General features: G+C 34.4%; 1 protein-coding gene and 2 pseudogenes across 1 annotated transcript in view; 2 read left to right on the plus strand and 1 right to left on the minus strand.

The window, feature by feature from the left end:
* STXBP5L (syntaxin binding protein 5 like) overlaps positions 1-23,139 on the plus strand; it is a 404,610-nt gene that overhangs the window by 349,679 nt on the left and 31,792 nt on the right. Inside the window, exon 23 of the mRNA XM_034659194.1 lies at positions 768-818. Coding sequence (XP_034515085.1) covers positions 768-818 — 51 coding nt within the window. The remainder of the gene's footprint in view (positions 1-767; positions 819-23,139) is intronic.
* LOC109490662 lies at positions 3,782-4,918 on the plus strand (annotated as a pseudogene).
* LOC109490663 lies at positions 9,679-10,206 on the minus strand (annotated as a pseudogene).

Below are 23,139 nucleotides of genomic sequence, written 5' to 3' on the forward strand. Positions count from 1 at the left end.
ACGCCCTGAGCCGAAGGCAGACGCTTAACCGCTGTGCCACCCAGGCGCCCCCCCTTATGCATTTCTATAACATGCGTTCCAGCTAAATATTTTGAGATACCCAATGTCAAATTTTTATTAACAGATAAATAATGAGAAAAGTTTTTAAATAAATTAAAGGTGTTTTTTGGTCTATTTAGACATTTTCTGATAGCTTGATTTATAATATAATTAAATTCATTTTCAAATATTTTTTATTTTCAAGATCTTATCTACTGAATTTAACATTGTACTATTCATCTACCATTGGCATGGTAGTTTCCTTGACTGTATTATGTACACCTATAATAGAATTTTCTTTCTATTTTACAAAAGAAATGTTGGGAGTTTTATCATCAGTTTTCACACTTTTCAGTCATTTATGAAATGAGCTCACACATTTGTTGCAATATTTCTTTACCTATTAAATTGATCTGAAATGGATTTTTGGTTCTTCCCAAATTAAAAAAAACACTTCTCATACCATTTGTGAAAAAAACTATGCAAAGATATACTTAATTATTTACTGTAAGAACAATTGCTTTTCTCATGTTTCTGTTTACATATTAAATATTTACTACTAAATGACAGCAAACTAACATCAGACAGTATTTCTGCTTTTATACATGCTCACTAAATATAATACTCATCAGGATTTAATAATTCTACTGTAAGACAACTGTTCCCCCACACTTCTCTTTAATTTTACATAATTAACAACTGCCTTTTTCCTTTTTCTGTTGTTTCAGTTAAAGGATCAAGAAAGTTAAGTCTGCCAACAGATCTTAAGGCTGATCTTGGTACGGTACGCCAACAATTTTTAAGTTTTGTTATATTCATTTGGCTGAACATTTTTACCAACCAGTCCATGAATAACAAGTTTCCTAGATAGCAGTGTTTGATGGCTTTCCAAAAAGGCTTTCTTAAAAATCACCATACAGTTCTGTTGGCAGCATTCAACATTTCATTTGTTAACAATCATTTTACAAAATTATGTTTGATAAATCATTACACACCAAGATATATAATGTTTCATTTATTTTTAGCATGAAAATGTTTTCGAACATTGAATAATCGTGCATATGGACCCTACCCTTTGTGACTGTAATCATGTAAATGAGCATCATTTTTTCCCAGAATTATCTTCCCTATTCTGTATATTAGTATTATTTAGAATTAATGCTATTTAACAACAAAAAATGCCTGATATATAAAAGAATGGAGCCCTAGCTTTTTTTTAATTTTAGAAAAGTTATGGAAAATTTGATTCACTTTTAGTTTATTCATTGTGGGGGTCACGGGCTTATTCATAATTCAAACTCTGGAATTAATAATGCTTTATTAAATAGATCTTCATAAATTTTTCCCTCAGAACTTTTATATGCTTGTTCCAGGATAGGGTTTTTTAATTATCTTTGTTTTCATCTCCTTTATTTTAACTTAAAGCCATAGCATTAAATCCTGCTAACGTCATGGTTAAATCAACAAATATACAGTAATTAGTCTTTGCATTATTTTTTAGAGTTTAAAACGCTCCTTGAAGTTGCTCTTGCTATTCCCAATCTTTTTTTTTTTCTCTTTGGTAAAGATTTGAAGCTAGGTCATAGAACATGTTACCCGAAGTTTATAGAGCATATTCACATACCTCACTTCATTGTATCTAAATTAAATAACTGTTAGACAACAAATAATTCATTACATTTAATATCTAATTACATATAATCTTACATGAACTTGATTAGTGTTCTATAAATGCAAAGCACTAACATTTTAGGTAGTATTATTAGTTCAATATTAAGGAAATTATTATAAATTAGTATTTTACCATCATAACTGATAATGGACATCAAAGGAAGACTCAACATTACAGTTCTATTTATTGACCTCCCACAATGTGTCAGATACTGTGCTAAATGATTTGGACATATTCCCAAGACAAGGTAGTTGATTATTCCCACTTTACAAATCAAGAAAGAAGATTCCCAGCCCACTTCTATATTTATTAGAAATAGCAAAGAAAGCTATTAGTTATAATTCTAATCTGGAGATCAGTTAGCATAGTTGTTATTAATAAACACTAACAAACAATTTCTACAAATGTCAGTCTCTCAAAGTCTCCCTCCCAACAGCTTCATTCTCACTATTTTCATGCATACTTTGAGCAAAGATGAATTATGAAAACTCAGATATATATAAAATTGTCAAGTGCTTGTCACTTTATAAAGGATCTTTTGCACTTAAAAGGATTCACAATAAAATTTCATTAAATCTCTACTTGTAAGTATGTTAATGTAATTTCATTTAAAAAAATGTAATTTCCAGAAAAAAATCAGAAGGCTTCTGAACAAGGATAAATATCTATATAAATGTAAATTCTGGAATATAAAATCTTGGTGTAAAATATATCTGGGTTGCTTGTAACATGCTTTAGGAAGATTATTTTCCAGTAGTATATAATTCATTAGTGAAGGAGGGAGATGTTTAAGAAGCTAGTGCATAAGGCCAAATGAGGGCCTGAAGTAGAATAACAACAAAGAAAATGAAGAGAAAAACAGCCCCCGTGGGAAAATTTACAACGGATGGGATTACAAACAGTGGGTGGAACAGGGTTGGTAATGCATAGGAAATAGGAGGCGTCAAGAATGATTACAAAATGTTAAGAATAATTCTCATGGAGAATGCCTGGTTTGACAGGAGAATGAGTTTGAGTTGCTACAGGGACATCCATGTTAACCATTCAGTGAGCAATTAGAAATTATTGATAATATTCATTTATATCAAGTATTAGTGACTGTGTACATGAACTATTCACTGAAGACAAAGGAAAAAATGACAAGGTGTTGGAGAACTTTAGATACTAATGCAACTTCTTTTCTATAATATTCCTTAACTAAAGAACAGTGTAACAAAAACAGTAAAATAATAGTAATAGCAGCAAAAACCTCATACAGTGGATACTTATGCAGTTAGAACCCTTAAATGGTTAGCATTTTATGAGTAATTGCAAGATTCAGGGGAAACTGCTTTATACCTAACATTTTTACATTTAGTGGAAAACTATCTTGTTTCTCATTTTTAACAAAAAATAGACTTTTCTCTTTCCTAACAATATTTTGAATTAAAAACCTAAAAATGAATTTTATAGAATTCAGTCCTTGAGTGTACATAATCCAGGGGCTGGCACATAACGATGAAAATATTATTATAGATGCATCACAGAATACTATAAATGAAACACAGGCCCCCATAAGCCCTTAAAGAAATATCTATTACAAGATTAATTCCAGCCAATGGAAAGATTCATGGAGAGGCCATGGTCAAAGAACTGCAGTGATTATTTAACTTATTTAAGTGTAGAACTAAAGTCAAACAACAGTGCCAAATATGATTATGAAATAGAATAAACTTAAAATCTGTAACAATATAGAAACAATAGTGAAATTTTAAAACTGAGAGATGGAATGTAGAGAGGAGGTTAAAGTTGCCAAAAAGAGAATTTTATAACTAAATTTGGTGGTTAATTGGTGGTAAACTGAGAACAAAGACAAGCAGCAGAAGAATTACACTAATTTCACTTTTCATAAGGGGAAATAAATTATTATGCATAGATAACAATTTAAGAAGAAAATACATATTCAAGATAACTACTAGAAAAAAGGTAAAATACCCCAAAACTTTAAAAATTAGAAAAAGGATAATACATATAAAAAAATTAGGAAGATACCACCCACCATAAAGTGGGAGAATAGAACAGAGCCTGTTCATGTTGACTGACCAAAGTCTTCAAATTCTCCGCTTTGAGACTCTAAGGACTGCCCTGATTCTGGCTTTCTACCTTTTGAAAACACCAAGAATATGGTCACTGCAACAACTTTTTACTAGAGCCAATCACTTGTCATGCCTGGAATACTCATATTGCCCTTAGCCACAATAACCAGAGTTCACATTTGTAAGAAGAATGGGACCCAGTGGGTGAAACCTCATGAACTCCAGGAGCACAATGGACACATCACAGGTATTTATTGGTCTTTCAAGAGTTACCATATTGTCCTTTGCTGGAGCCAGAAAGATGGTGTCTGGAAGCTAACCCTGATCATCAGAATTAATTATGTAGCCATTTTTGTGAAGTGGTCCCCTCTAGAGAACAAATTTGCTGTGCATAGTGAAGCACAATTCATTTCTGTTTATTACTTGAGCATGAAAATGGCAAGTGGGTAAGCAAACACGTTACAAGGTCCTTGGTTCGGACTGGCATCCCAACAATGTCTTCCTGGCAGTAGGATTATGTGACTTCAAATGCACAGTGCTTCTGTATACATTAAAGAAGTGAATGAAAACCAACCAGTATGCCGTAGGGCACCAAGATTCATTTTGGTTAGCTGATAGCAGTTCAGTGGTACTGGGAGTTGGGTCTCAGCTTCACCTTCTCTGCTAGTGGGAGCTCTGTGGCCTAGGTCAGCCATGACTGCAATGTGCCTATTGCTGATGCCTCAAACAGTGTTCAGGTTTCATCTGAAAACAGTTACTACCACTCCTGAAAGCTGAATGAATTATTTGTCTCAGACAACACAGCATTGTGTAGCTGCCAGCCATGATTGCTACTCAGTGTTCTTTAATTAAGATGACCATGGCTCTTTGACTTTAGTCTCCAAACTGGACATTCCAAAACACAGCATCCAATACAACAGGTTAGCTATGGAATACTTCCAGAACATGGACAAGACAGTCACAACTGAGTACTACATCACAGCCTCAGAGATGCTGCACCAGAATAGATAGCATTACTCAAGTGGACAAGCAAGATTACTGGAAATTCTGCCCCACAGGAATTAATGGAGCCATGACAATTTGGGATTTCAAAATCTTAGACTCTTCTATCCAAGGCCTTCAAATAATTTGAAGCTGAGTGAACCTCTTTGACCTCGTATGACTTCAGGTCTATCATTTGCATGATGGTGAGGAAAACCAACCACAAGGAAACAATGAAAACATGTATCATGCAAATATCATTTATATGTTTTGTTTAAATATCATTGGCTAGAGTGTTGAATGTTTTAAACGTTCATCTTTTAAAATTTTTATTTAGTTTTTGGCTGTTTTATTCCATTTATTCTTGATCAAAGCTGCTTTTAAGCAGTTCATTATGGAAAATTGTTGCATTAACTTAAAAGGAGAGAAGAAATTATAAATTGTCTCCTAGAAAATTAAGTAAAATAATCAATATGTTCTTTAAAATAGAACTAGGATGAACTGTCTCTCATGTCAATAGATGTAGTAAAATGATTTGCTCTTTATTATAAGAAAAAGGCTTTTCAGCATGTATCACATAACAAAATCCAACAAGAGAAACATCTAAAGCAAGCTGATTCAAAGGTTAGTACTAGGGTATATTAGACAACTACTGGCAAAAATAAAACAGGAGTTATTATATTAATATCCAAGTTGAGTTCAAGACAAAATACATTAAATTAGAAGACTGCTTATATTTATAGTGATGAAATGTACATCCACAATGGTGTTATATGCAACTAATGAATTGTTAAACACTACATCAAAAATTTTTGATGTACTATATGCTGGCTAATTGAACATAATAATAATAATAATAATGAAAATCAATGACATAAATAAAATGCATGAAATAAAGTGAAAATAGAAAAAAAACTAATGAACCAAGTAATGTGGATTAACAATTGTATTTCAAAAACTATAACAGAATAAGAATAGAAATGCAGTAATAATGAGAGATTTTAACCTTTTGTTTCATATCTCTAGTAACAGCATGGATCAAGAACTCTGAAAATTTTAGACTAAGGATCTAGAAGCTAGTGGAGAATAACTACAAAACTCCTACAGTAGAGAACAAAGAAGGGAAGGTAGAGAAAAAACTCTGGGATGCTGAGAAAGGCAACAAAAAATTTACCATAACAATTCCTTCCAGTTGAAATTAATTTTATTAAAAGAACAACAAAGACTTTTCATTCTCTTNTGAAATTAATTTTATTAAAAGAACAACAGACTTTTCATTCTCTTATACCATACACAAAGATAAACTCAAAATGGATGAAAGACCTCAGTGTGAGACAGGAATCCATCAAAATCCTAGAGGAGAACATAGGTAGTACCTATTCAACATTGGCCACAGCAGCTTCTTTCAAGACATGTCTCCAAGTCAAGGGAAACAAAAGCAAAAATGAACGTTGGGACATCATCAAGATAAAAAGCTTCTGCACAGCAAAGGAAACAGTCAACAAAACTAAGAGGCAACCCACGGAATGGGAGAAGATATTTGCAAATGACACTACAGATAAAGGACTGGTATCCAAGATCTATAAAGAACTCCTCAAACTCAACACTCAAAAAACAAATAATCCAGTCAAAAAATGGGCAGAAGACATGAACAGACACTTCTCCAAAGAAGACATACAAATGGCTAACAGACACATGAAAAAATGTTCAACATCATTAGCCATCAGGGAAATGCAAATCAAAACCACAATGAGATATCACTTTACACCAGTTAGAATGGCAAAAATTAACAAGGCAGGAAACAACAAATGTTGGAGAGGATATGGAGAAAGGGGAACCCTCTTACACTGTTGGTGGGAATGCAAGCTGGTACAGCCACTTTGGAAAACAGTATGGAGGTTCCTCAAGATGTTAAAAATAGAGCTACCCTATGACCTAGCAATTGCGCTACTAGGTATTTACCCCAGAGACACAGATGTAGTGAAAAGAAGGGCTGCAGGCACCCCAATGTTCAGAGCAGCAATGTCCACAATAGCCAGACTGTGGAAGGAGTGAGATGCCCTTCAACAGATGAATGAATAAAGATGATGTGGTCCATATATACAATGGAATATTACTCAGCCATCAGAAAGGATGAATACCCACCATTTGCATCAACGTGGATGGAACTGGAGGTGATTATGCTAAGTGAAATAAGTCAAGCAGAGAAAGACAATTATAATATGTTTTCACTCATATATGGAACATAAGGAATAGCACAGAGGACCATAGCAGAAGGGAGGGAAAACTGAAGGGGGAGAAATCAGAGAGAAACCATGACAGACTATAGACTCCGGGAAACAAACTGAGGGTTTCAGAGTGGAAGAGGGTGGGGGTGAGGGTGAGGGTGGGGTGTGATGGGTATTGAGGAGGACATGTGTTATGATGAGCACTGGGTATTATACTCAACTAATGAATCACTGAACACTACCTCAAAAACTAATGATGTACTATACAGTGGCTAGCTGAACATAATTTAAAAAAGGCTTTTAAAATAATACTTTTTAGGATGCTTAAAGAGTGATAAAAAGTAACTAATTTTTAAAAAGATTAATAAATCATGAAGCTAAAGCAAACACAAATGAAAAACCAATTAAGAATCTTGGATAACAATGGGGGCACCCAGGTGGCTCAGTCAATTGAGCATCCAACTCTTGATTTTGGCTTAGGTCATGATCTTGGGGTCCTGAGATTGAGCCCCACATAGGATTGTCTGCTCAGCAGGGAGTCTGCTTGAGATTCTTTCTCTCCCTCTCCTTCTGCTCCTCCCCTCCATGCTCTCTCTCTCTCAAATAAATCAATCTTAAAAAAAAAAATCTTGGATAACAATGAAGAAATAGAGACCATCAATAAAGAAACAAACTATAAAAAGGAACAAAGTAGAAATTCTGGAGCTAAAATTACAATAGCTAAAATGAAAAATTCACCGGAAAGGTTCAACACCACATTTGAGTAGACAGAGGAAACTGGCCAACCTGAAGGTAGTACAATTGAAGTTGACACAGAAGAGCAAAAAGAAAACAAAGGAAAATGAATAGAGATTAAGGGACTTGTGAAACATCATCAAGCATATCAACATATTATGGGAATACTTGAGGAGAAGAGAAAAGGGAGAAGAAACAATATTTGAAGAAATAATAGCTGTAAACTTCTTTAACTTGAGGAAAGACATGAGCTACACATCCAAGAAATTCGTCAAACTCCAAATATAATAAACTCCAAATATAATAAATATAATAAACTCAAAGAGATACTTGGATGCATTATAATCAAACTTTACAAAAAGAGGATCTTAAAAGCAGCAAGAGAGAAGTGACTCATCATGAATAAGAAATCCCCAATAAGTTTGATAGCCAAATCCACATTAGAAGCCAAAGAGTCCAGAAGGCAGTCGGATAACATATTTAAAGTGCTGGGGGGAAATGTGTCAACAAAGAATTCCTATATATGGCAAAATTTTCCTTCAAAAATTAAAGAGAAATTAAGACATTGCCAACAAACAAAAGCAAAGAGAGTTCATCACTAGTAGACACTCCCTACAAGAAATACTAAAGGGAGTTCTAAGGCTGAAATGAAAAGATGTTTGACAGTAACTTGAAGACATATAAAGAAATAAAGAACAATGGTAAAAATAACTACATAGGTAGATATAAAAGCCAATATTATTTTATTTTTGGGTTTCAACTCCTTTTTCTTATTTCCTACATGATTTAAGAGTCAAATGTATAAATCTTAATGGGCATGTAATGAATAAAGATATGAAGACAACAATATAAGGGAAGATGATGGACATTTATAGCAACAGAGTTCTGTATGCTTTGAAGCTAAGTTGGTACAATTCAAAAGGCATCATTGTGAATTTATAATCACCAGCATAAACATTAATAACTAAAAAACAGAAAAGGAAATATGAAGGAAATTAAAAGATACACTGGGAAAACAATCAAACAGAAAAGAAGGCAATACTGGGGCAATTCATGAACAACAAAAGGTATCCATCTGAAAAACAAATAGAAAAATGGCAGAAATGCTTCCTTATCAATCACTTCAAATGCAAATGGATTAAACTCACCAATTAAAAGACAGACTGGCAGAATAGATTTAAAAATATATAATATAACTATATGTTATCTACAAGAGAGTCATTTTAGATCAAAAAACACAAATAGGTTGAAATTAAAAGGATGGAAAAAGACTCCACACAAATAATAATGAAAAGAGAGTTTGTATGGCAATATTAAGACCAGACAAAGTAGACCTTAAGTAAAAAACTGATAAAAGAAAAAAAGAAGGATAACAGAGTCAATTTGGTGAGAAGATATAACAATTGCAAACAAATGTGCACCAAACAGCAGAGCCCAAAATATATGAAGCAAACATTGACAGAATTGAAGGGAGAATTAGTTCTATAACAATAGTTGAATAATTCAATAGCTTGTTTTCAATGGTGGATAGAAAATCTAGACAGGAGATCAAACATGAGAGGACTTGAATAACGCTATAAGCCAATTAGCTTTAACAGATGGAGTACCCCACATAACAATAGAATACATACTCTTCTCAAGTACACTTGGAACGTTCTTGAGGATAGAACATATTTTAGGCCACAAAACAGCCTCAATAAGGGTTTTTTTCCCTAGGCAAAGAACTTTATTAACCTTGTTTCAAACTTTATTCCCAGGCTTCTTCAGCTTAATTAGTGGCAAAGAATGAATTGTGTATAAGCAAAAATTGAAAAGAGCTGCAGTGTCTAAGGGGCTTAATCTAGATTTTATCAGATCCATGAACAAAAATTTAAAAAGCAGTCATAATATAAAATAGCAGCTCCCAGTAACTTCTTCAATTTTTGTCTTCTTCAGAAGTTGACTCAATTCAGTTTGTTTCATTCTTGGAAGCTTCCATCAAAATTCTCCACAAGATCTGGAACTTCATCATCCTCTCTGGTAGCAAGTGGTGCTTTTCTAACCACAAGACTGTTTGGGCAAAGCCTCAGCCCTTCTTCTTAAACTAGTCAGACTGTCTGCATGAAGTTGGTTTAAGATACTGGGTAGATTTCTGTCAGCTGCTTTGTCTCAGCATGGCCTGTAATGGTGAAAGTGTTCACTGCCAGCGATGCCTGAACTTTGGGGTTGTTAAAGTGGATCCTTGGTTTGTGAACATATTCACTTCTCCAATACCAGAGATATTGTTTACCCTTAACTTCTTTAAGGAGAACTGAAGTTTTTTATCATCTGCTGTAGCCATTCTATGAACCACCTTCTTCTTTCCACAAGCAGTTCCTTTCCCACCAACGCGCACTTGTCCTTGCAGTTTGGCAAGTTTCTCCTGGTTCATGATAGGTTCTTTCATCTGAGGCTCCTGTCCTTGGGTTCTACCGTGAGGTGGAGGAAGAGACGGCATTGCCTCCAAGCCTCAATAAATTTAAAAGGATTAAAATCATACAAAGTTTTTTTCTGTAACCACCATGGGATGAAACTAGAAATCAGTAAAAAACTGAAATTCACAAAATTTGAAATTAAACTGCACACTTGTAAACAACCAAAAGGTCAAAGAGGAAATCACAAGTCAAATGTGAAATACTTTCAGACACATTAAATAAAAGCAAAATTTACAGGTTACACCAAAGACATAGCTCAAAGGGAAATTTAAGCTGTAAATGCCTATGTTGAAAAGAAATAAGATCCCAAATCAATAACCCAACTGTATACTTCAACAAATTAGAAAAGACCAAATTAAGCCAAAGTTAGCAAAAGGAAATAATAAAGATTAAAGATAAACAAAATAGAGACTAGAAAAACAATAATCAACAAAACCAAGTTGGTTCTTTGAAAAGATCAACAAATCAACAAACCTTTACCTAGACTAAGAAAAAAGGAGAGAAGATGCAAATAATTAAAATCAAAATGAAAGTGGGGACATTACTATCAAACTTACAGAAAGGAGGATAATACTTTGAACAACTGTATGCCAACATTATATAACTAAATGAAACAGGCGAATTCCTATAAACTGAATTTCCAAAACTGACTCAAGAAGAAAATCTCAACATAGCTAAAATAAGTAATGACATTGAATCAGTACTCAAAAACTTCCTGACAAAGAAAGGTCAAAGATGAGATGGCTGGTGAATTCTACCAAATATTTAAATAATTGATGCCAATCCTCAAACTCTTCCGAAAAATATCCTAACTCATTCTATGACACCAACATCACCTTAATTTCAAAGCTAAACAACATCACAATGAATTAGAGACCAACATTCCCTATGAATATGATTGCAAAAATTCAACATAATATTAGCAAACAGAATACAACAGTATATTAAAAGGATTATGTACCATGACCAAGTGGGATTTATCCCAGAAATGTAAGGGTGGTTGAACAGAAGAAAATAAAGACGTAAAAACAACATTAATAGAATAAAAGAAAAAAACATGATACAGATATATCTCAATTGATACTGAAAAAGTGATTAATAAAATTGAACACCCCTTCATGATAAAAATACTCAGAAAACTAGGAATGGAAGGAAACTTCCTTAAACTGACAGAGGGCATTCCTGAAAAACCCACAGACAAGATCCTACTCAATGATGAAAGCTAAAAACTTTCCTCAAGATCCAGAACAAGATAAGGATCCCTGTTTTTACTAATTCTATTCTATATTGTACCGTTAAGTTCTACCCAGAGAAATTAAGCAAGAAATAAAAGGCATTCAAAATGGACAAGAAATGAAACTATCCCTACTGACAGAAGGCATTATCCTCTATGTATAAAATCCCAAAGAAACCACCAAAGAACAACTAGAATAAACAAAGTCTGCAAAGTTGCAGGGTATAACATAAACAGGCAAAATCAGTTGTGTTTCTATATACCAGCAATGAAAATATTTTAAAAGAATTTATTTAAAAATTCTTACAAATCTCTAAAAGAATAAAATACCTAGAAACAACTAGAAATTGACATGCGAAAGAATGAAGGTGGACCATTACCTCACATTACATACAAAAATGGATCAATGACTTAACTTTAAGAGCTAAACTATATAACTCTTAGAAGAGAGCATAGGGGAAAATCTTAGTGACCTAGACTTTGGCAATAGTTTCTTAGGACACCAAAATATAAGCAACAAGAGAAAAAATGGGTAAATTGGCCTTTATCAAAATTTAAAACTTTGGCACTTCAAAGGATATTATTAAGAAAGTGAAAAGGCAGACTATAGAGAAATATCTGCAAATCATCTAAGGGTCTACTACCCAGAATATGCAGAGAACACCTATATTTCCACAACAAAAATTCAAAAATGGGCAAAAGACTTAGACATTTCTCCAAAGATAAAAGATGGACAATAAGCACATGAAAAGGTGCTCAACATTCCTAATCATTAGGGAAATGCAAGTCAAAACCACAGTGAGATACCACCTCACACCTAAGAGGTGATGGTTACCATCAAAAACAGTAACAGAGAATAACAAGTGTTAACAAGGATATGGAGATATTGGATCCCTTGTTCACTGCTGGTGGGAATGTGAAATGGTACAGCTGCTATGGAAAACACTATGGTGGTTCCTCAAAAAATTAAAATTATTAGAATTATTGCATGATCTAGCTAATCCATTTCTGGGTATATACCAAAAGAATTGAAAGCAGAGTCTCAAAGAGATATTTGTACACGCATGTTCATAACAGCATTATTGACAGTAGCTAAAATGTGGAAGCAACTCAAGTGTCCATCAGTGGGTGGTGAATGGATAAGCAAAACATGGAATATACATACAGTGGAATGTATTCAGATTTTAAAAGGAAGGAAATTCCGACATATGTTACAACATGCATGAACTAGAGGCCATTACGTTAAGTAAAATAAACCAGCAATAAAAAGACACAAAAATTATATGATTCCAATTATATGAGGCACCCAGAGTAGTCAAATGCACAGAGAAAGTAGAATGGTGGTTGCCAGGGGCTGGGAGAGTAGGAAATGAGGAATTATTGTTTAATAAATAATGAATTTCATTTTTAAAAGATGAATTCTGGAGATGCTGGTGGTAATGGTTGCAAAACAATATGAATGTACTTACTACTCTTAAGTGAACTGTACACTTAAAAAATGGTTAAGATGGTAAATTTCGTGTTGTATTTTACCACCATTTAAAAATATTTTATTAAAAAAGAAGTACTGATCCATGCTACAATATGGAAGAACCTGAGAAACATTATATGAAAGAAGCCATACATAAAAGGCCACAAATTACATGATTCGATTTGTATGAAATATCCAGAATAGTTAAGTCCCTAGAAACAGAAAGCAGATTGATGGTCACCAGTGGCTAAGGAAGAGTAGAATGGGCAGTAACTGCTTAATGAGTCAGTGCTATTCTTTGTGGTGATAAAAATGTGAATTTTATAGTGGTGGCGGTTACATAAGATGGTGAATGTACTAAATGCCACTAAGTTGTATATTTTTAAATGGTGATCCTATATTATATGAATTTCACTTCAATCAAAAATGCAGGAAAAAACATTTCAAAGAACTAGTGAAATAAAGTCTAGAATTTAGTTACTAGTAATGTATCAACGTGAGAAATTTATATATTATCTTTGCAACTTTCCTCTAAATCTAAAATTATTCCAAAATAAAACATTTATTTTTAAAAACGGGCAAACTATTTGAATAGACTCTTTACCAAAGAGGATATAGAGATGGCAAGTGGAAAGATATTCAACATCATTAGCCACTAAAGGAATACAAATTAAAACAACAATGGACTACAACTAAATAAGTACCCATTGGATTAACTGAAATAAAAAATACTGGCAAAACTATCTGATGGTGAGGATAACACTGATCAAACGAAACTCTCTTACTCTGCTGGTAAAATACAAAGTGATACAACCACTGTAAAAAACAGATTGGATATAGGCTTAATATACTTTTTAATATACTTTATGTTTTAAAGCAATTTTAGGTTTCAGCAAAACTGAGTGGAAGGTAGAGTTTCCATATACCCTTTGTCCAACACTCACAGCCTGATAAGAGTGGTACACTTGTTACTACTGACAAACCTACTAATACATTACTAACACCCAGAATTCATAGTTTACAGTAGGGTTCATGTGACATTATATATAGGTCAAAACACCAAGCATATCCATCATTATAGTATAATACATTATAATACAGAATACAGAATACTACTACTACTCTAAAAATCTGTGTCAGCCTGTTCATCACTCCCTCCCCCTTAAATCCTGGCAACCACTGATTTTTTTGCTATCTTTATAGTTTGCCTTTTCCAGATTGTCACACCGTTGAAATCATACAGTACAGCCTTTTCAGATTGACGCTGTTCTCCTCTTTAAATATTATGTCATTATTCCCAGTCTTTTGCTTCTCTATGTAACTTTACAATCAGTTTGTCAGATTGACTTCTTTCATTTAGTGATACGTATTTAGGGTTCCTCCGTATGTTTTTTGTAGCTTCATTGCTCATTTCTTTTTAGAATATTTCATTGTCTGCATATATCACAATTTATCCATTCACCTACTGAAGGACATCTTGGTTGCTTCCAGGTTTTGGCAACTAATGAATAAAGCTGCTATAAACATTCATGTGCAGGTTTTTATATGGACATAAGTTTTCAGTTTTGGGGGTTAAATGCCAAGGAGCATGATTGCTGCATCATATGGTAGGAGTATGTTTACTTTAGGAAACTGACACTGTCTTCCAATGTGACTGTGTATGAATTTTGCATCCCCTAACAATGAGAGTTCCTGTTGCTCCATATTCATTCTAGCCTTTGGTGTTGACAGTGTCTGAGATTTTTTTTGCCCTTCTACTAGGTATATAGTTGTTTGTTGTTTTAATTTGCAATTTTAAATATTTTCGTATGCTTATTTGCCATCTGTCCATCTTCTTTGGTGTACCATCTGTTCAGATCTTTTGCTCATTTTTTATTCAGGTTATTGTCTTACTGCTGGGCTAAGTGTTCTTTGTGTGTTTTGGATAACAGTCCTTTATCAGATGCATCTTGAGGCACCTGGGTGGTACAGTCGGCTAAGCATCTGATTCTTGGTTTTGGCTCATATCATGATCTCAGGACCATGAGTTCGAGCCCTGCATCAGGCTCTGCACTCAGCAGGAAGTCTGCTTGCTATTCTCTCTCTCTTTCCATATGCCCCTCCTGCTCACGCTCTCTCTAAAATAAATAAATAAATATTTTTAAAAAATAAACTTTATCAGATGTATCTTTTGTAATTGTGTTCTCCCAGTCTGTGTTGTCTTCTCATTCTTTTGATAGAAATTTCTTCTCTGTGGAAGATACTAATTTTAACAAGCCCAATTTCTCAATCTTTTCTTTCATGGATCATGGATTATGATGTTTTATCTAAAAAGTCATCACCAAATCCAAGGTCACCTAGATTTTATATTTTCTTCTAGTCATTTTCTAATTTTGTGTTTACATTTAGGTCTATGATCCCCTTTATTTTTTTTTTGAAGGCTAATGTCTGTGCCTAGATTCATTTTTTTGCATGTGAGTTTCCAGTTCTTTTACCATAATTTGTCAATATGGTCTTTGCTCCATTGTATTGCCTTTGCTCCTTTGTCAAAGATCAGTTGACTACATATGTGTGGCTCTATTTCTGGGCTTTTTGCTCTGTTCCCCATTGATCTATTTGTCAATTTTGTCACCAATACTACACTGTCCTCATTACTTTAGCTTTATGGTAAGTCTTGTAGTTGGGTAGCACCAGTTCTTTGACACTGTTCTCCTCTTTAAATATTATGTCATTATTCCCAGTCTTTTGCTTCTCTATGTAACTTTACAATCAGTTTGTCAATATCCACAAAATAACCTGCTGGGATTTTGATTGAGACTGTGTTGAATCCATAGATCAAGTTGGGAGGAACTGACACCTTGACAATGTTGAGTCCTCCTATCCATGAACACAGAATATCTTTTTATTTGTTCTTCAGTTTCTTTCATTGGTAAAGAAATTTTTTTGTAGTTCCTTAGTCTTCCTCATAAAGATCTCATAAATGCTTTGTTAGATTCATACCTAAGTACTTTACTTTTGAGGGTGCCAATGTAAATGTTACTGGTTTTAATTTCAAATTCTATAGCTAGTATATAGAAAAGTTTTTGTTCCGTGTGAATGCTCACCAAAGGGTAACCTCAGTAGAGGAAAATTTTAACAATCAAGTTGGTAGAATGACCCATTCTGTGGATACCAGTTGGCCTCTTTCCCAGTCAACCCTCTCAGCACCTAATGGGCTCATGAACAAAGTAACCATGGTGATAGGAATGGAGGTTAGGCAAAGGGCTAAGCAACATGAACTTTTACTCAGCAAGGCTGCCCTGGCTACAACCACTGCTGAGTGCCCAATATGACAGCAGCAGAAACCAACACTTTCTCCAATTTGGCACCATTCCCTCGGTGATCAGCCAGGTAGCAGGTTGGTTACATTGGACCATTTTCATCATGGAAGGGAAAGATGTTGTTCTTACTGGAATAAATATTATTCTGGATATGATCTGCCTTCCCTATATGGAAAGTTTGTGCTAAAACTATCATCCATGAACTTACAGCATACCTTATCCACCATCATGGTAATGCACACAGCATCAAGAAATTCATTTCATAACAAATGAAGTGTGGCAGTGAGCCAATGCTTATGGGGTTCACTGGCCTTACCATGTTCTCGACCATCCTGAAGCAACTGCCTAGATACATATGTATTATTAATTTTATTAATGTTAGCATAGTATATCTTTCATTGTCCCTTTATTTTTAATCTTTATATGCATTTATACTTAAATTAGGTTTCTTGTAGACAACATATAGTTCAGTTGGATCTTGTTTTTTGAACTACTCTGATAAGCTCTTGGTTTATTCAGAACATGCACATTTAAAATGATGATACAGTTGGAATAGCATCTACTATGGTCCTTATTGTTTTCTATTCATTACTCTTGTTCTTTGTTCCTATGTTCTTTTTACTTTTTTCTGCTTTTTTGCTTTAAACTGGGCATTTTATATATGATTCCTTCTGCTCTTCTTAGCATATCATTATATTTCTCTTTAATTTTTTAGTGGCTATTCTAGAGTTTGCAATATACATTTACAACTCATCTAAATCCAGTTTAAAATGACATTATACTGCTTAATGGGAAGTGCAAGTACCTGATAACAAAGCATTCCTAATTTCTTCCTATTTCTTGAATCATTACTGTCATTCATTTCACTTATCCATAAGCTACACTACTATCCTATACACTTTTTGGCAACTTAGTGTGGTTTCTAAGAAGCATTATTGTGCTATGGAACAAAGTTCAAGCATATCTAAAGAATAAAAACCAATGGCACCAAATAACATAAGATTCACAATGTCTGGCTTCCAGGCAATGATACCATTTCAACAGGAAAATACAGCCCATGATGAAGAGAAAATATCAACCAACAGAAACTAATCCAGAAGTGATATAAAGGATAAATTCAGTAGACAAGGACATTAAATCAATTATCATAAATATACTCCATATATTAAAGGAGATAGAAGAAAGCACATGCATGTTAAGAAAAGACATGGAAGATACCAAAAGGATTCAAATTGAACTTTTAGAAATGAAAAGTATAATGTATGAGATTACATGCAATATACACTAGATGGGACAAACAGGGGAATTGACAAGGAAAAAGGAAAAAGAAGACATTACTGAACTCAAACTTGTACTCTCCAAAATAAAACAAAGGAATAAAAAGAACAAAATAAGTGAATGGAAAATTAGTGATCTACTGTTTAACTTCAAGTTACCCAATACACATACAATAGGAGTCTCAGAAGAGGAAAGAAAGGATGGGACAGGAAAAATGTTCGAATAAGTCATGACAAAAATCTTCCTAATTTGATGAACATTGTAAATCCGCAGATCCAAGGAGCTTAATGAACTTCAAGCATACGAAACATGATGAAAACTACATCAAAATATGCCATAACTAAAATTCTTCAAAAAGAAAGGAAGGAAGAAAGAAAGGAAAGGAAAAGAAAAGCCAGAGAGGGAGGGAAAGATATATTAACATATAGAGTAACATATATAAGAATAACAGCAGACTTACAAGCTAGAAGACAGTGGAAGAACATTTTTTAAGTACTGAAAAAAAAAAGTGTCCATATAGAATTCTCTACTAAATAAAGTATCATTAAAAATGAAGGTGAAATAAATACTTTTACAGACATACAAAAGCTGAAAAGATCCAAAGATCCGGGACTAAAAATTCAGCTCTACAAGAAACAATTCAAGAAGTCCTTCTTAAAGAAGGAAAAATAATGTAGAGGAAAATTGAGATATACACAGAGGAATGAAGAGCCCTGGAAATGGTAAATATGTGGGTAAGTAAAACAGAATATTTAGTTTCTAAATTTCTTTAAAAAATAATTGATGACTAGAAACATCCCAAATATCCATCAATAAGTGAATATTAAACAAATTATGCCATATCCACACAGTGGAAAACTCCACAGCAATAAAAAGAAATGAACTCTTGATAAATACACCAACATGGCAGAATCTCAAACTAATCATGGTGAGTAAAGGAAGTCAAACAAAAACAAATATAAGCTGAATGACTGCTCCTATATAAAATTCCATGGAATGCAAACTAATCTACAGTAACAAAGTACATCAGTGGTTGTTGAGGATATAGGGTCAATGCAGAACGGCAGGATGGAAGCATTAAAAATAAGATTAGGCAACTGGAAGAGGTGATGGATATGTTCATTATTTTTACTATGAATGAAACAATAGGTTTTTTTTTTAATTTTAAACATGTACAGTTTATTGTATGTCAATTATGTCTCAACATGTGCTGAGGAATGTAATTGTCAAGTAGGGATCTATCATCTAAGAATGAAGGAAAACAATGACTTTCTCAGACATCCAGAAACAAAAAGTTCACCATTTGTAGTTATTTAGCTTACATTTAAATACTAGCAGAGGAGGAGCTAAGATGTGGGAGTAGCAGGAGAATGCTAAGCTTGCCTGGTCCCCCAGCTCAACTAAATAAATATCAAATCATTCTGAATACCCAAGAAATCTATCTGAGAACTGACAGAACAAACTGCACAACTATAGGGAGAGAAGAAGCCACCTCGTGGAAGGTAGAAGTGCAGAGACATGATTTGGGAGAGGAGCAGATCATGGGTGCCACAGAGGGGGGAAAGAACCCTGGTCATAGAGGTAAGAGAAAGAGAGGAGCACACAGAGAGTCACAAAAAGAAAACACTTCCCCATAGCCATTAACTAGAAAAATAAGAAGAGCTGATTTTCATAAGTTTATACAACCAAGGTGCTCAAAAACTGGAGTTAGGTCCACAGCATGGCAGATGTGGAGACTGGTGAAGCAATGCATTGCTCCTGTGGAGGTGGACAGATAGCGGAGAGGCAGACAGTGCAGAGGATCCCATGGAATGCACTCGGAGAGACGGTTTCCACTTCCCAGATGCATCCGAGAGGTGGCATTGCCTCTCTGGGGGCAAAGGAGCCAGCAGGTACCATTTCTCTCCCCTGCCCCTCAGCATAAACTAACTTCAGCAGCACAGTGCCAACAGTGACAGCATAAACCACTTACACCAACCCTGCAACCCTGGACTCTGCTAGTAATGTTTTTCTCAGGGAACTCTGGCTGAAGACCACAAACCCACCCCCACCCCTGACCCAACACACACACACCAGGTCTACTGACCATAGAGTTCTGCAGAGCTTCAGCTCTAGTGGAAATAGCATCAGGATTCTTTCAACCAGCAGACCAGAGCACACCTAGTTAAAACTCGCCACACTCTGGGCAAGGTCAAAACACTCCCCACTGCAAGCAAGGAGAAACTCTGCAGAGGACTGACCTGGGGGAAAGAGCAGCCAAAACACAGCAGCATAGTCCATGCAGCACACACCAGAGACACTTCCTGAAGCGCCAGGCCCTGGACATGATCTCTTCTTCATGAAGCCTTTACTCTCAGAAGCAGGAAACATAACAGGCTTTCCTAACACAGGGAAGATGACAGAGACCTAGACAAGATGCCAAGATGAAGGAATTCACCCCAAAAGAAAGAACAAGAAAAGGTCGCAGCCAGGAATCTAATAGAAACAGATACAAGTGATACGCCTGATCCAGAATTTAAAGCAACAATCATAAGGATACTAGCTGGGCTTGAGAAAATCATGGAAGACATCAGGGAGATCCTTACTGCAGAGACAAAAGAGCCAAAAAAACCCAATCAGGCCAAAATGAAAAATGCAATATCTGAGATTCAAAACCAACTGGATATAATGACCACAAAGATGGAAGAAGCAATGGAGCAAGCAAGTTATAAAAAAGATAGAATTATGGAAAATAATGAAGCCAAACAAAAGAGAGAAAGAAAAATCTTGGATCATGAAAGTAGACTTAGGGAACTCAGTGACTCCATCAAACATAGTAACAGCCGTATTATATGAGTCCCAGAAGAAGGAGAGAGAGAAAAAGGTACAGAAGTTTATTTGAGGATATTATGGCTGAAAACTTCCCTAATCTGGGGAAAGAAACAGACCTCTAAATCCAGGAAGCACAGAGAATGCCCATCAAAATCAACAAAAGGAGGCCAACACCAAGACCTGTCATAGTTAAATTTCCAAAATATAAAGAAAAAATCCTAAAAACAGCAAGAAAAAATAGCCAAAGCAATCTTGAAAAAGAAAAAGCTGGATGCATCACAACTCCAGACTTCAAACTATAATACAAAGCTGTAGTCATCAATAATACAGTATGGTACTGGCACAAAAACAGACACATAGACCAATGGAACCAAATAGAAAACCCAGAAATGGACCCACAACTATATGATCAACTAATCTTTGATAAAGCAGGATAGAATAGCCAATGGAAAAAAGAGTCTCTTTAACAAATGGTTTTGGGGGAAAATTGGACAGCAACATACAGAAAAATGCAACTGGACCACTTTCTTACAAAATATACAAAAATAAATTCAAATGGATGTAAGACCTAATTGTGAGACAGGAAACCATCAAAATTATGGAGGACAACACAGGGAATAACCTCTGTGACATCAACCATAGCAACTTCTTACTAGATATGTCTCTAGAGGCAAGGAAAACAAAGGCAAAAATGAACTATTGGGACTTCATGAGATAAAAAGCTTCTGCACAGGAAAGGAAACAAAACTAAAAACCAACCTTCAGAATGGGGGAACATATTTGTAAATGACATATCTGATAAAGGATTAGTATCCAAAATCTATAAAGAACTTACCAAACTCGGCATCACAAAAATACCCAAATAATCCAGTTAAGAAATAGACAGAAGACATGAATAGGCATTTTTCCAAAGAAGACATACAGATGGCCAACAGACAAACGAAANTTTCCCTCTCTCGCTGTCTCTATCTCTGTCAAATAAATAAATAAAATCTTTAAAAAAAAAATAGAAGACATGAATAGGCATTTTTCCAAAGAAGACATACAGATGGCCAACAGACAAACGAAAAGATGCTCAACATCGTTCATCATCAGGGAAATACAAATCAAAACTACAGTGAAATATCATCTCATACCTGTCAAAATGACTAAAATTAACAACACAAAAAAACAATGGGTGTTGGCAAGGATGTGGGGAAAGGGGAACCTTCTTACATTGTGGGAATGCAAACTGGTGCAGCTACTCTTGAAAACAGTATGGACGTTCCTCAGAATGTTAAAAATGGAACTACCCTATGACCCAGCAATTGCACTACTAGTTGTTTACCCAAAAGATACTAATATACTAATTTGAAGAAAGACATGTACCCCAATATTTATAGCAGCCTTATCAACAATAGCCATATTGTGGAAAGAGCCAAAATGCCCATCTACTAATGAATGGATAATGTGGAATTTAAGATATAGAGCATATGAACATAGGGGAAAAAATAAGAGGCAAACCAGCAAACAGACTCTTAAATATACACAACAAATTGAGGGTTACTAGAGGGAAGATGGGCAAGGGTTGGGTTAAATGGATGAAGGTATTATGGAGGGCACTTCTTAGGATGAACACTGGGAATTGAGTGTAAGTGATGAATCACTATATTCTACACCTGAAACTAATGTTACAGTGTATGTTAACTGGAAGTTAAATAAAAACTTGAAAAGAAAAACCAAAAAAGAAAGAAAGAGAAAGAAAGAAAGAGAAAGAGAAAGAGAAAGAAAGAAAGAGAAAGAGAAAGAGAAAGAAGAAAGAGAAAGAAGAAAGAAGAAAGAAGAAAGAAGAAGAAAGANAATGGATGAAGGTATTATGGAGGGCACTTCTTAGGATGAACACTGGGAATTGAGTGTAAGTGATGAATCACTGTATTCTACACCTGAAACTAATGTTACAGTGTATGTTAACTGGAAGTTAAATAAAAACTGAAAAGAAAAACCAAAAAAGAAAGAAGAAAGANAGAAAGAAGAAAGAAGAAAGAAGAAAGAAGAAAGAAGAAAGAAGAAAGAAGAAAGAAGAAAGAAGAAAGAAGAAAGAAGAAAGAAGAAAGAAGAAAGAAGAAAGAAGAAAGAAGAAAGAAGAAAGAAGAAAGAAGAAAGAAGAAAGAAGAAAGAAGAAAGAAGAAAGAAGAAAGAAGAAAGAAGAAAGAAGAAAGAAGAAAGAAGAAAGAAGAAAGAAGAAAGAAGAAAGAAGAAAGAAGAAAGAAGAAAGAAGAAAGAAGAAAGAAGAAGAAAGAAGAAAGAAGAAAGAAGAAAGAAGAAAGAAGAAAGAAGAAAGAAGAAAGAAGAAAGAAGAAAGAAGAAAGAAGAAAGAAGAAGAAAGAAGAAAGAAGAAAGAAGAAAGAAGAAAGAAGAAGAGAAAGAGAAAGAGAAAGAGAAAAAGAAAGAGAAAGAGAAAGAGAAAGAAAGAAAGAAAGAAAGAAAGAAAGAAAGAAAGAAAGAAAGAAAGAAAAAGAAAAAGATCTGTGTTTCTTAATGTATGTGTTTATCACTATAAACTTCCCTCTTACAACTGCTTTGGCTGCATCCCATAAATTTTGATATGTTTTATTTCCATTTTCATTTGTCTCAAGATATTTTTAATTTTTTTTTCTTTGACCCATTGGGTGTTCACTATTATATTGCTTANAAGAAGAAAGAAGAAAGAAGAAAGAAGAAAGAAGAAAGAAGAAGAGAAAGAGAAAGAGAAAGAGAAAGAGAAAGAGAAAGAGAAAGAGAAAGAAAGAGAAAGAGAAAGAGAAAGAAAGAAAGAAAAAGATCTGTGTTTCTTAATGTATGTGTTTATCACTATAAACTTCCCGCTTACAACTGCTTTGGCTGC

Source organism: Ailuropoda melanoleuca, chromosome 1 (genome assembly GCF_002007445.2).
Source record: "Ailuropoda melanoleuca isolate Jingjing chromosome 1, ASM200744v2, whole genome shotgun sequence".
In the NCBI taxonomy this organism is placed as follows: Eukaryota; Metazoa; Chordata; class Mammalia; order Carnivora; family Ursidae; genus Ailuropoda; species Ailuropoda melanoleuca.